Source organism: Brassica oleracea, chromosome C3, assembly GCF_000695525.1.
Source record: "Brassica oleracea var. oleracea cultivar TO1000 chromosome C3, BOL, whole genome shotgun sequence".
In the NCBI taxonomy this organism is placed as follows: Eukaryota; Viridiplantae; Streptophyta; class Magnoliopsida; order Brassicales; family Brassicaceae; genus Brassica; species Brassica oleracea.
The window spans coordinates 19017966-19033041 of record NC_027750.1 but is presented as its reverse complement, the minus strand read 5'-3'; the positions used below and the strand labels follow the sequence as shown (position 1 = coordinate 19033041).

The 15076-nt window shown below is 34.9% G+C and overlaps 2 protein-coding genes and 1 long non-coding RNA gene across 3 annotated transcripts in view; 1 reads left to right on the top strand and 2 right to left on the bottom strand.

Moving 5' to 3' along the window:
- The first annotated feature begins 328 nt into the window (after window positions 1-328).
- Window positions 329-3582, top strand: LOC106336500. Its single transcript, XM_013775339.1, has 8 exons — window positions 329-709; window positions 1511-1573; window positions 1655-2344; window positions 2434-2565; window positions 2655-2738; window positions 2831-2890; window positions 2990-3076; window positions 3168-3582. Exons 1-8 carry the CDS (start codon window positions 407-409, stop codon window positions 3390-3392), a joined length of 1644 nt encoding a protein of 547 aa, XP_013630793.1. The 5' UTR covers window positions 329-406; the 3' UTR covers window positions 3393-3582.
- A 5288-nt stretch (window positions 3583-8870) lies between these two features.
- Window positions 8871-10285, bottom strand: LOC106333923. The gene is made up of 5 exons (XR_001268491.1): window positions 9842-10285; window positions 9587-9742; window positions 9234-9489; window positions 9095-9140; window positions 8871-9014 (listed from the first exon to the last, which is right to left on the bottom strand). It is a non-coding gene; the product is annotated as an uncharacterized LOC106333923 (long non-coding RNA).
- An 821-nt stretch (window positions 10286-11106) lies between these two features.
- The window catches only part of LOC106330042 (cysteine-rich receptor-like protein kinase 11), an 8273-nt gene continuing 4303 nt past the window's right edge, over window positions 11107-15076 (bottom strand). Inside the window, exons 2-8 of the mRNA XM_013768606.1 lie at window positions 14060-14758; window positions 13700-13828; window positions 13481-13620; window positions 11985-12195; window positions 11659-11896; window positions 11428-11581; window positions 11107-11349 (exon numbers count right to left, since the gene is read on the bottom strand). Coding sequence (XP_013624060.1) covers window positions 11107-11349; window positions 11428-11581; window positions 11659-11896; window positions 11985-12195; window positions 13481-13620; window positions 13700-13828; window positions 14060-14758 — 1814 coding nt within the window. The remainder of the gene's footprint in view (window positions 11350-11427; window positions 11582-11658; window positions 11897-11984; window positions 12196-13480; window positions 13621-13699; window positions 13829-14059; window positions 14759-15076) is intronic.

Here is a 15076-nt window from a genome sequence, read left to right as displayed (position 1 = left end):
ATTAGCCATGGATAGTCGGTCTTTACTATTTAATCTTCAATTTTTTTCTTATAACAGTTTTATATTAAAAAAAAAACCATCGTCATCATACATATTAAATAAGGAATGACTTAAAAAATTTAAAATAATTAAAAATAGAAAAAATCATTAAAATAGTTCATATGAAAAAAAAAGTTGAAATAATTGTTTTTTTAATCAAAAGTGGATCCATATCTAAATGGATAATCCATAATTTATTTTATTCTAGTAGACAAAATTGATTGGAATAATAAATTGAAATATTATAATAATATATATAAAAGAAATAGGAGGATCCATCCATAATTATGAAAGAAAGAAATAAAGGTTATAAATATTCCTACAAATCAAGTCCTCCTATTTTCTCGATTCTCGGCGCAGGCAAAAAATGGTGGTGTCTCGGCGATTTGCTCAAGTCTCGAGCGACGAAGAAGACGATGTCCCTGCGAGGAGGGCCAAGGTACGGAACTCGAGGAGCCCTGAGGAAGCAACGGAGGGGAAGCGGAGGAAGCGTAAGACGGTGAAGCTTTACGAAGATTTCGAAGACGATGTGGAAGAGGAGGAAGAAGAAGAAGAAGAGAGGCCCGAAGACGCGAATCCGGTTGGTGAATCGGTTAAGGTTACGGGTAAAGGCAAAGGGCGAAGAACCCACTTCGAGCAATTCGAGTATGACGGCAACAGATACAAACTGGTGCGTTGTGTTCGCTTCCGGTTTTGAATTGAAAGTTTTGAAATTTAGGGATTTGGGATTCACTGAGTGCAGTGCACCTTGTTCTACTGCTTGATGTTGTGTTTTGTCTGAGTTTGCGGTTTTGTTCATTTTTCTGATCCATTCTTTGAGGTTTGGAATTGAAAAGTTGTGAAATTTAGGGATTTGGTTTAGATTTTGTTTTCCTGATTGGTTCTGCAATGTACCTTGATGTTGTTACATTACTGTTATTACAACGAACTGGTCAGTTGTGTTCTGTTCACTTTGGGTTTCTAGGGTTCTGGTTCTACCTCGATTGATGCATTATGACGGATTTTTCTTCTGTGATTCCAATCTATAGGTTTTCAATTGAAAGTTGTGAACTTTAGGGATGTGGAACTCATCACGTATGCTAGAACGCACTCAGTGTTGGTTTAGTTTCTTTTTTAATCCGTAATTGGGTCTACAGTTATTACCTTGTTCCATTGCTTGCTGTTATTACATTGTTGTAAGGAACATTGATGTCTACGTGACATGATTAGAATCAATTGCTGTCTTGGGTTTACTTGGTTGTTAGCAATAGATATTATAGTCTTTGAACAGATTCAGATGTAAAAAATGGTCTTATACTCTCATGGTTGTTGTCACTTTATTTGATACCCATTGAAAAGTGTTTGATGGATGCTTCTCTCTGGTTTTTGGAGTTTAGATTTCTAGCGGCGTATAACCATTGTGCAAATATTATAGTTTCTTACTGCACATTGCTAAGAGACCATTTGTTCTGACATTTCCTTTCTTGCACAGGAGGACCCGGTGCTGTTGGTTCCAGAAGACAAAAGTCAAAAGCCATATGTTGCCATTATCAAGGTACTAGTGTGCTGCTAGATTGTGTATATGCTCACCAGTTCTTGTTGTATCATCCGCTTGACTTGTTTTATTTTTTGGCAGGATATCACCCAAACAAAAGATGGAAGCATGATGATTCTGGGACAGTGGTTTTACCGTCCAGAAGAAGCAGAGAAAAAGGGTGGCGGAAACTGGCAATCAAGTGACACACGAGAACTCTTCTACAGTTTCCATCGTGATGAGGTGCCAGCAGAATCCGTTATGCACAGATGCGTGGTCTATTTCGTTCCAGCCCACAAGCAACTTCCCAAACGCAAAGTCAACCCTGGTTTCATCGTACGGAAGGTGTATGATACCGTTGAGAAGAAGCTCTGGAAGCTGACTGATAAGGACTATGAAGACACAAAGCAGCATGAGATCGACCTCCTCGTCGAAAAGTCGATGGCCCGACTGGGCGATCTTCCTGACCTTGAACCTGAGGAAGTCCATGCTGATCTGGAGAATCTGTTGAAGACTAAAAGATCTTTCCGGAAAGTGAGCTTGGCTCCTGTTGATGTCAAAAAGGAGGAAGATGCATATTTAAAGCCTGAGACACCTGGAAGCGCTGCTATTTCATCAGAGTATCATTCTGTCTTACAGAAGTTTGATTCGCTGACTGGTGATGCTCATCGCGACAAGTGGTTGGCGAAACTTCTGGAAGCTGTTCAGAACATATGCTATACCGCTGAGAACAAACAAGATGGCGATGAAGCAAAGGTGGCTGATAATGGATCTCACAAAAATATGTCAAAGGTCTCTAACTAAACGTTTATATACTTTTGATCACATTCCAAATATTAAGTAGTTGCTAGAATAACCTTTTGGTTTAAATTGCTTGATAGGATGAGAGTTTCCTCTGGCCAGATGCTGCGGTTCCTCCGGTGTGTGCTCTTGAGCTGGCCTTACATGCTTCTCTTGCATCGGATTATGTTAAGTATAATCAGAAGATGAGAACATTGGTTTTCAATCTAAAGGTAAGAATCTGCATCCATGACTTAAAAAATTACTATTAGCGTTTCTTCCAAGTACTTCACAGTAATTCCATTTTTTGTTTCGTCTGCAGAACACTGCTCTGCTGGCTAGACGATTACTCAATGGCGAGTTAGAACCTGCAAAGATTTTGAACATGTCACCCACCGAGCTAAAGGTTAGGGACTTGTTATGGTACAGATTTGTATACAGATTCTCCTTCCATGTGATTGCGAATAAAGATTTGTTTTTTTTTTTAATGGGATTCAGGAGGGTCTAACTGCTGAGGAAACAGAGAAGAAGGAGCCTGATGATGCGGAACGAATGCAGGTTTTTTATCCATTTCTGACAATCTAAGTTTTATCTAGTTTGTTTGATTTCAGTTGGGGAATGTCATTTGACCATGTCATGTCTTGGTTCTGGGTGCAGATGACTGATGCAAGATGCCCGAGATGCAGTGAAATTAAAGTTGGTCTGAGGGATATCATCCAAGCTGGGCATGGAGATCGCTACGAGGTTCTTTGTGCTTTTCCATAGTCTTCTTCTCGTAATGTGCATATCCATGGATCCTAATAATCACATTCCTGGTTCTGTTTTATGCATTTAGCTGGAGTGTATTGCATGTGGACATTCTTGGTACGCCTCGAGGGATGAGGTGTCAACTCTGACTATTGACACTGCAAAACCTGCCAAAGGAAAAGAGAGTGAGGTGGTAGATAAGAATTTGACCAGTCCTCGTGAAGGTGAGAAGAAAGCGACAGAAGAGTCCTTGAAGATTATCAATGTCTCCAGTGCTAACAACAACCCTGTAGCCACCAAGAAACCAGAGTAAATTAGTATGTTAAGGGTTTTCAACTTTCAACAGGATGCTTATGATTTGGAGTATAAATTGAACTTGGTTTCATTATAACATATGATTAACCGTATAGTTAAGTTTGGTAAAGCTTATGCGTGAGTCATGCAGCATGACAATAAAACTAAGACTTGGGTTATTGGCATGTAACGATTGTCTATGAAACTTTCTCATGTGTACCTGCCTATTCTCCCCCTTAGATACACTGACCCTATTTATTTCCCCCCAAACTATCAAGCTCTTCATAAACCCACCAGATCATATACTTTCTCTTTAAGTCTCCCCCCCAAACTTTTTTAATCTCCCTTTCTAATCAATTTCGAAATTGCAATTAGATAAATTAAAAACGCGTTTAGAAAACAGCGATTGCGCAATTAAAAAAAAAAACCAGACCCGACCCGACAGTTAAAAAACTTGACCCGACTTAAAAAAAAAAAACAGATTGGCTATCTAATTGAAATTAGGGCTCGTGTCTCTGCTTCACGACACTTATTACGAAGAAGATGACGAGAGAAGAGAATGCTGAGGGGAGAGAGACCGTGAGGAACAAGGAAGATGTGGAGGAGAGAGAGACAGTGAGGAATGTTGAAGGGGCTGTTGTTTTTAGGTATGGAGAATTTTTAAGCTTGTTTAACCGAGATTTCGTTATTGTTTATGTCTGGATTTGAGTTTGAATTTTTTTTTTTTACAGAAATGAAAGAGGTGAAAAGGAAAGTGCTGACACCATGGTTGAAACAGAGAAGAAAGACTTAGAAAGGAGGTTATGAGAGAGTACGAGGAAGACATGAAATCTGGAAAACGAGATAAGATGGATGAAGCTGAGGATACTCTTGGTCGATTTGAGTATGAGATCGAGTCCACGAAGAGATCAGACTTACACAACCTACTCAATCTTCTCAAGCTCAAGACTAGTTAACACTTGATGTGGCTTTTGTTGTCGTTTAAAACACTAAGTAGGGTCTGTACTCCGTGGCTTTTGTTTTGGTAAAACCTGTTCTTAAAATTCTGTGTTTTTATCTTCTACTACTCTATTTCTAATGATGCAGCTAAAATATAAGTTAAAAAAAAATATTTCCCAAAACAAGCCAGCAACGTCATTTAGTGTTCTTAGCTTTCTTGCAAGAAGACAATCGTTGTGATCATGATTATCAACATACTTTCTCGATTCTGAGTTACTTGAACTTACAAGTTCTCCAGCAAAAAAAAATCTGATGAGAAAGGCATGAAGAACAGGAAAAACAAGTTAATCTTATAGACTAGGCATGCGCATTTTGGTATCAGTGTATGGGGTGGGGAATAGACAGACAACCCGAAGTAAAGGTAAATAAATAGGGTCAGTGTATGGGGTGGGGAATAGACAGACAACCCGAAGTCAAGGTAAATAGACACAAGTTAATCTTATAGACTAGGCATGCGCATTTTGGTATCACATATTTCGGATATCGGTTTGGATTTGGTATTTCGGATTGGGCCAACAAACTTTTGGTTCAGATCGGTTTGGGTAGTTTTGCGTTTGGGTTGGTTTGGATAGTAAATCGAGAAACCATCTGATACCCATAAAATGATACCCACAAAATGTTTGGTTCCCTTTTGGCTTTGGTTTTGGTTTGATTATTTTGGGTAATTCAAGTAACACTTCAGATATTTTGGGTAAAATATCAAGTAATTAAGTATCATTCGGATAATTCAGATTATTTTGGATATTTCAGATAAAAATATTTTGATGTTTTTGAATAATTTTGGGTAGTTCGAATATATTTTGATATTTAAAAAAAAAAATTGTATACTTTAGATAGATTTTTAAATATTATGTACATATATTTAGTTATGTTATATGTATATATAATTAATGTTTATATATATTTGGATATTTGTTCGGTTCTCGGTACTAGGGGAGGATGGAGAACTGATTTTAGTATGGGGCATGCAATCATTTTTTATACTAATGTTTAACTCATAGATGTTTTAATAACTTTTAATGCTAATTATTAATGAAAAATAAAAAAAATAGGATGGGGCATATGCCACACCTCCTCATGCTCTAGGTCTGCCCTGCTCAGTACAATTTTGGTTTGGTTCGGTTATGTCGGATATAGAAATATAGAAAGATATTTGAGAATTTAATTTTATTCTGCTCTAATTTCGGTTATTTCGGTTTGGTTCAAGCTATGGGGTGGAGCTTGCAGTTGTCATCAGATGCAGGGGTGGACCCAGTGGAAGAGTAGGGAGGTCACCTGACACCACAAAAAACATGTTAAAATATGTTTTACATAGAAAAACAGTAAAGAATGGTAGCATAGTTGGCTAAGTATGGTCCTTGACACCACAGAACCCGACTTCAAAGCCCAGCAGAGACACTTTAATTATTTTTTGACCCCAGTCAATTTCACTCATGGGTCCGCCACTGATCAGAAGTACTTTCGGTTAAAACCAAAAGCCAATGTTGTTACATTCTTGTGAAGAAACGATGTCAATTATGCTTATGAGGACAAACCAGAAGATCAATAAAGAAATCTTCTTGGCCTTTCTAGTGGTTGTACAAATGATTTTGTGTTAGTATATGCATGCAGATACACTCAGTATCAGTTTCATAGTATTTGAATTAACTATGCAAGTTGCCAAACTTAAATGTCAATGGAATTAGAAAAGCTAAGTAAAACTCAGAGAGGCAATTATATTTGTTGTTGATTATGAACATATTGTTGAAGTTCCAAAGTAAAAGTTCATGATGTGGGATGCACTCCGACACCACGATGTTTGTTGTTGAATGAATCTCATAAAGTTAATAAATAAAAACTCTATAAATTATTAGCCGATAAATTAATAAATATATTAAACTAATAAATTTTGTTAGTTCCGAATTAGACCGATTCAAAAATATAACACAAATCGATAAAATAATAAGATAATATTTTTTTCATAAACTTTTATGTTGATATATAGTTCCATTAAAATAATAAATTAATCACTTATATATATGTAGCTTATATAAGTACAAATAAAACATTATATTGTTTGCTTTTATATTCACGATGCAATTTATTTCTATTTTTCTTAACAGGTATTTTATAATACTTTGTAAAATTATATTTAAAACTCATCTAAAATTTATGATACACTAGGGTCAGTCCGCATTACGCGCGGGATATGATTGTCGTGTGATGTATATTACTATATAATTGTATATTTTTATTGTATGTGTTTCATATTAGGATTTGCAAGAGGAGTGTACAATGGCGTTGATGGTTTTTAAGTATTTTTGTGTGTTAAGGGTTTATAAATGTTAAGTGTGTTTATATTAAAATTTTACTATATACTTTGGGTGAGGTGGTAACGGAAATTGAAAATCTAAGCTATTTTATACATGGAGAATTTTCATGTTTACTTTGTTGGTACAATTATTCATGTTTACCATTACTAAAGAAACATTTTGAATAATAACTTCTTCAGTAACAGATAAAATACTTTTATACCCTTGTTATGTATATAATAAAAAAATATTTAAATAAATAAAACTTTTTTTTTTTATGTTTTAGAATTATACTTTTTCAAATTTGAACTTTTTATAATTTATTTTTCCAATTTTTTTCGATTTTTTTTAAAAAAGTTTTCTTTTTGAAATATTTTTTTAATTAAATTTTTAAATATTTATTTATATATTTATTAGAATCCAAAATTTCCCTTTTCAAAAACCTACCATACTCTTCATCTAAACCCTAAATCTAGAGTAGTTAATCCAATAGTTATAAATGTTTTTTTTTTCCTCTATAAAAGTGAGGGTAAAAGTGGTTAATGTAAACATGAAAAGTGGTATTATGAATGTAGTATTTTTGAGAATTTCTCTTGATACATTTGATATTTGTGGTAAGTGCCATTAGTGTTAATTACTAAGTGAGCCGTCCATGCATACAATATGCCGTGAGCTGATTTTAATATATAGAATCATCGTTGTTGTGATGTTATGGTCTTTCGGTTCGAACAAATTTACATCTAACAATTGTTTTAATTTTCTAATGTCTCTGTTTTTTTTTTGTGGAATGTTATTGTCCTGTCAGACTAAAATGTTACGTCTCTTGTTTAAATCACAGTAATACGTTGCTTTTCTATCCCAGTGAAGTGATTACAAACTATAACCCTATAGATATTTCTTTTCTTTCTTCGTGCGACCAAATGATCTACTTTGAAGGACTTTACATTTCATGTTTTCGGTATTCTGCTCCTCAGGTTGTAAACCCGTGTTTACACTGTTTTCATTTCCATGTTTAACGACCTTCTCTTGTTGTGCTAAAATTGGTGAAGCTCTCTGAAATTACTCTCGTTTGTCATTCAATTCTAATTTTGCTTGATATTGTAATGTAAATGATAATGGGTGGTTCTTCATTGGGGTACAAAGATTTCTGTCTATGTCGAGATACCAATTTTCATGATATATTAAAAAGAAATATTTTTTAAATATATTAAAATATATTTTTTCACTTCCTGCATCATTGGTATTGAGATCATTGAAAAATAAATTAAACTTAAATATATTTAAAATACATGGTTTATTTGTTAATATTGATTTTACTATGATTTTAAAAATGGTAGGTTTTTTCCTGAAATCTTAAAAACAAAATAACTATCTGAAATAAATAAATAAATGAAATAGATTAATTGTTTTATATAACATTTATTTGATAATGAAAAATAAATATTTTTAATGTGATAAACTATACAATTTGTGTTATTTACAGAATCAAAACACACCGTAGACTTTCACGTTCAACTTTAAAATTATGCTGATTCTTTATTTTCTCCTTCACAATAATGACAATTCTTAGTGTTGAACTTGTTAACAAAATAATGCTTAATGTTGTTCTTTGTTCACTTATTTGTAGTGTAGAACGTGAAAGCTCTACGATCTACGCATTTAAGATTGGTCTTGAGCACAATACTAAACGAATATAAGAAGTGTTATAACTCATCATGCTGAAAATGATACGAATATGCGAAATCGCTAGAACATACAATTATTTCACTTTCTCCAAAACGTATTGTTTCAAGGAAACTCTAAATATATATGTTTTGGAAATACATGCTGTTCTGACCTTCACTTATTGATCTTTAGTAGCCAGAGGAAAATCGAAAACTCCATCACAGTTTTCACTTTAAGAAGTGGCTTTTCCGGCAGCTCTTTCTTCTCCTTGATTATATCCTTAGGGCCTAAGAAACTGGGCTGATTCGTTTAAGACATTAGCCTTGTCCACACTCTATCCGTAATCACCACATTGTTCTGTTTATATTTTATCCTCTGCAACAACAATAAAAAAGATCAGGTCAGGACGATTCCAAGACCACAACTCTGTTATGTCGAACCAGATTATTCCATTGTAACATATATAATCACAACTCGTATCCTTCCGGGATTGAAAGCAAAAAATGTGTTTGATCTGTATCAGTAACTTAGGCTGTAAGGAATGTATGTTTGTCTTCTATTGATAAGACTACTGATGTAGCTAGTGTAACCTGCCACTGCACCATGAACAACGCTCTGAGCAAGAAGCCTAAAGTAAACAGTGTTTGATGCATTGGTAGAAACAGTCCGAATCATGTACGCAGGATCTAAAAGCAAGAAACAAATAAATGAATTTAAAATATCCAAGTAGTTGAAAGTGGGGAGAAAGGGTCATGGTTTTTGTTACCTACGTATTTGAGATTCATCACCATGCTAATCTTCTTAAAATGATCCTATCACCAGAGAAGTAAAAAAGGTGAAAACACACTGATGAGTTTTAAAATTATCTGGAATTGCATAAGAGAAAGTTTGAATCTAATTTTTACCTTGATGCTTTGTGGTAGCCAGAAGTGACATCTTTAAGAAGCTTGTTATCAGAGGCGTCTGTTAGATTCCATGCTTTTGCACATCAACTCTTTCCCTGTTCTTCAGCAAGAACAATCACCATGTGACCATTCAACTTGATCTGTTTCTCAATGAACTCCAAGATCCACCTTTTCCTTCGAGATAAAATGCTGACTCAGGAGGTTAGGTATCAATCGACATCTCTGCTAGCTTATGTAGCATACATCGCTATGAAACCTGTTGTAAATAATCGAGTAGCCTTTAGTCATTAACAGCTCAAAATGTCTTTTAACTGTAATTTTCAAAGCAAATACAAATGAAGAGAAAAACTTACCACTGTAAAGACCCACAGCTTAACAAACCCGAGACCATTCTCTTGCTCGCTCTGAGCCCCCTCAACAATACCTGTATTATATAACCACCAGAACCGTTGATGCAAAAATTCTCATTCCAAGACGGGCGCTTCCGAAGGTGAGATGTCATTTTTAACCTGCTGTTATTGTAGTGCTCAGGAAATGGTTTCATGCAACTATATTTTTCATTTCCCTGTAATAAAACCAATAAATGCTATAAACTAATGTTTTCTTACCTGTAGATACATCAGAAGGTTCACTGGTAATTTTCAGAGTAGGTCGCCGAAATAATTTGATGTCACTATTATCAGCATCGCCTCGTTAGAGCTTTAAGCCGAACCCGTCGTCCTGCCCGAACCACTCTCGATTCACCATACTTCCATCACCGCCGTTGAGCCAAGCAAGAACCTGGAAGAAGGCTGACTTTTTTTATAGGTGTTATCCAAGAGAGAATACGCTTTGAATGATTGATCGTGCCTGTTGTGGTCGAAGAAGTAAAGATGGTTGCTAAGGGAGACTTCAATGGACCCGTAGGTTACAGAGGAGAAGAATCTCATACGAAACGACGCCAATGAAACTCGACCAGAGATTCCTCATGACGATTCGTCTTAAGCAACATCCTGGAAGATCAAAAGACGCGATCGAATCCTCACGTCTCAAGCTTTCGAACGCGTAGAACAAATAACAGGGATTAAGTTTCACGCAGACGGGTCTTGAGGACAATACAAAGCCCAAATAACGCATGACGAAACCCACATATATATTGCATAATTCACTTAATGAAACGCGACGTTTCGAAAAAGGACAGGTCTGGCGCTATCCTCGAACGAATTAGTGACGTGGCAGACTGTAAAGAGAGAATTCTCTTCTTTATATAAATAGATAGATAGATTCATACACACTAAATAATATAATAAAAATATTAAAATCACATTTATAAAATTTAGTTCGTATATAACTTTTAAAATTAATTATTTTCTTATTTTATAATAAAAAAATAAATATAAAAAGGAAAAATATTGTAAAATAATAATTCCATTACTAATAAATGCCATAGTCCCTATTAATTTATACAGTTTATACTATATACGTACAGATGATCATATGAGTTATAGAATAGGAATCACTAATAAAGTGTGGAACTTGTAGTCAAATTAATGATTCAAGCCAGCCAATAGCTTTACAATAACAATACGTTGGTACCTTCATTTGGTTATTAATCAAATTGTAACCAAATTGATCAACCTACCTAAAGAAGCAAAACTAAGTCCTTTTTCAAAAAAAAAAAAAAAAAAAAAAAAAAAAAAAAAAAAAAAAAAGAAGCAAAACTAATACTCTACTTTAAGTTATATTTTGACTATTTCAACGTGAACGATTTTAGTCACTCCAATCAGCAAAACACAACATCAGTCACCTTTCAAACAAGGATCTAAAAATACGTAACACACACAAATACAGTTCATAGCCTCTAGAACAAAGGAACCAATTTGCCAAAATGACATCAAGCCCTTCGACTAGGTACCAAAAACCCAGCTGGTTCATGTGGCGCTGGAAGACTAATTTTGCTAGAAGTGAGCATCGAGTTGATTTTACAGATTTTTGGTCGATCTGCATGATCGGCTTGAACACATAAAAGTGCTATATGAATGCATCGAGTCACTTGTTCGATTTGATAATTATCCCCGAAAGTCGGGTCCACAAACTCTTCTGCCGCATAGCTGCCTTTCCTCCAGATCTTCCAAGCCTAGTGAATAAAAAGAACAGGACAATTCTTCTAAGAATTTGACCTTAGTTGAAAGAAAAGAATCCAAAAACTACTCACATATGTGACCAGATTGCAATCAGTATCACCAATCCTGTAGAATCTACTACTAGTATTGCCGCTAATGATCTCAAGAACCAAGACTCCAAAGCTATAAACATCAGATTCCATGGAGAACTGACCAAGATTCATATACTCAGGAGCCATGTAGCCGCTGGTCATATCATTCAGCAAGACTTAAGTTTACATGTGACAGAAAAATGGTAGACAAAAGTGCATGACTCCACTTACTATGTTCCAGCAATCCTGCTAGTCTCGTCTCTAGTTTGCTCTACTGCGAAAATCTTTGCCAGCCCAAAGTCCGCGATTTTGGGGTTCATACCAGCATCTAGAAGAATGTTGCTTGCTTTGAGGTCACGGTGTATGACTTTGGGCCGTGAATCTCGATGAAGATATAGAATCCCTCGAGCAATTCCTTCGATGATATTGTAGCGTTTTGTCCAGTCAAGCTGTGGTCGATTCGTAGTGTCTGTGCATGAATATATTAGCTAATTAATCAAGAATGGGATATGGATTCATCAGAGACTGCGAGTTGGGAACTTGGAATGTTAACAAACCAAAGAGGAACATATCGAGGCTTTTGTTACACAAAAACTCATAGACGAGTATCTTTTCTTCTCTTTCCATGCAAAAACCTAAAAGCCTAACAAGATTATTATGCTGAAGCTTTGCCACCACAACGACCTCGTTCTTGAACTCTTGGAAGCCTTGTCTTGAAGTTCTTGTTAGCCTCTTAACCGCAATTTCTGTTCCGTTTGAAAATGTACCCTATACAGTCCAATGTATATATAAATGGAAAAATCTTATAAATTGCACTTTTTTAGTTTTTGTCACAAAAATAACACTAAAAAAACTCCAAATAGTTTTTATTAATCAATAAAAGTACTAAATTACCTTACTTCATAAACCATAACCTCAACTCCACCTTCTAAATACTAAACTCCGAACACTAAAATAACTTGATTTAGTGTTATCTTAGAGTATTTCTCATATATATACTAGTTTAAGATCCGCGCAATTGCGCGGAATGAATGTTATATATAAAACTAATTATTATCTATTATTATTTGTATTTATGTATGTATTATGTATATAATTAAATTAGAGTAAAGACATAAATCAGAACAATACATCTTGTTTATTTACGATATTTTTTTGGTAAATTAATCAAAACAATCATTTTATTTATTTTATATGGTATATAACTAAATTTCAATGACATGGACATAGATATATAGTATATTTTAATATAAATATTTATTATTGAGAATTCATACTCATATGATAACACAAAATTTATAATGTGCGATTTTTGAATGCAAAATATTAAGGTTTCAATACTTTTTCAATAAAAATTTAGAAATTATCATATTTAAGTATTTTCCTATGTTATATAGTTTAATTTTATATTAATATATAATATAAATGTCTAGTAAATGAGACTTCATATTCATACGATTTATGGTCATTTGTATCTTGTTATTACCAAAACAATTAAACCATTGATCACAAAAGTCTACTATGACACATTTAACGTTTTTAGTAATTTATAGTCGTTTTAAAAATTCAAAATATAACATATAAGAAAAAAAAAATTATTATATGATTAATGTGGTTGTTTAATATCTTTTAATGATATAAAATTAAACAAAAAAGAGGTAAGATACAAAAATTATTATCAAATATTTATGATTCATAATCATTGATTGTCATATATACGTTAATCATATTAGGCAATTCCGTAGCTTTTATTTAAGAAAAGTGTGAGAATATTATTTTGTACACTATTTATCAATTTAATAGTTAGTTTAATAAAAAGTATATTATAAGTTAAGATGAACCAACCAATTTCTCTAAAAATTCCGAATTTCATTCTCATGTGAACACGTGACTACAAAAGAATGTCGTAATGTTTCTATTCTCATGTAAACACGTGACTACAAAATAATGTCGTAATGTTTCTCAATTAATATATAAGAGATATATGGATTGTTTCATAATGTTCCACTTAAGCTAATAAGGAAAGCTATTAAGGAATGTAAAGAACCCATACCTTGTAAACTACACCAAATCCACCTTCACCAAGTTTGTTCTCGTCCGAAAAATTATCTGTAGCGGCTTCAATTGTATTAAGATCATACTGCAGCTGATGTGTAGTTGCCATGTCATCATAAGCTGCAAATATATCATTGGCTGCAAACGAATGTATGGTATTGTTTTGCAAGGAAGTATATAAATCTTCAGCTCTGAAATGGATAAAAGTATAACTCACTTTCAAGTTTCATTGGTTTATATGATTTTCTACTCCTGTAAAATGCAAAGCCTAGAGCAAGCAGGAGCACAATTATTGCTACTGGGACAACAATTGCCACTACAGTTCTTGTGGAGATCGTTTTGCCATCTGCAAAAGCAAGTCAAGATTTGGATAGTCAGAAATGAGATTAAAAGGTACTTTCAAGATTAAGATGCGGATGAAGCATATATATATAGCAAAAGAAAATATCCTCTAAAACTCTTTTGAAGAATATAATTAAAATATCTAAAACTTATTAAGTAAAATATCTTAACGAAGCCTAAAATCGTTTGACGTTGTCATGTGTCAATATATAAAAGATTACTATACAAATGATACCTTTCTTGGTCAAATCCCCTAGAGGAGGCGAGGTACGTGGGGCTTGAGGTAGAGGGCCTTGAGGAGGTGGGGACAACGTTATGTTATCAAAAGCACCAAAAAAGGGAGAAGTATCAGTCAGGGAATAGCAGACCGGCCTCCTAACGCTACCTCCTTTGTACTTACTGCAGCAATTTTGCTGCCTACGGACATTTTCTAGAAGACATTTTTGGCAGTCCTCCGAAGATATCCAAGGAATACACTGCATCAGGGCATATATATTAACGAAGCCTGTAAAAGGGATCATATCGACAGTATAATGCCTCCGTGCAGGCGACCCAGGAGTTGAAGATGAGGTTGCTGTTATCATACGCCTCATGAGATCTTCCCATAATCTGTTAAACTCTGTTACGTTCCCAGGGATATCTCCAGTGTAGTACTCTGCGTATTGCGGCTTGAGAGTAATCTCGTTGTAAAACGAGCTGTTGGAATAACGAACATAACAGAAAGGAGGGCTCCAGTCATATGAGTCTGTCTGGTTCTGGCAGTCTTGTAATAAATATTTGGACGAGGCTTGGATACAGTCTGAACAGATCTGTGGTTCAGTCCCTGGGATGCACATCCCTAAGGCATATATCCTTCCGGGGCCTTCACCAACAGAGACGTTGTAGTAGCCGTCTTGAGAGATGACGTTGGAAGCAAGAGTTGCGAGGACGAGACTGTTGGGGAAAGACACACGGCGCAGCGGAATGTCACGGTCGTGTTCCCCTGACCTTGTGCGAACCTGTGAGGAAAATACTTCGACGATGGCAAGATATCAAAGTTGCGATAACTAAATGAGACACACACTTTTTACGTGGAAAACCTCCTCGATGTGAGAAGGAAAAACCACGGGACCGTAGTCCACTCAAAAATCCACTATATAAATGGTATGAGTACAACCACGTCCTCCCTGTTCAACAGCCTGAACAGAACAGAGAGTCTAGCTACAAATAGCTATCTCCAACACAAACAACAACAACAAGAGAGCAACACAAA

Coding starts and splice junctions, on each gene's coding strand:
- LOC106336500 (XM_013775339.1), top strand. CDS start 407: ATGGTGGTGTCTCGGCGATTTGCTCAAGTCTCGAGCGACGAAGAAGAC. Junction 2,891..2,989: donor ATGATGCGGAACGAATGCAG/GTTTTTTATCCA, acceptor TTCTGGGTGCAG/ATGACTGATGCAAGATGCCC. Junction 3,077..3,167: donor GGCATGGAGATCGCTACGAG/GTTCTTTGTGCT, acceptor TTATGCATTTAG/CTGGAGTGTATTGCATGTGG.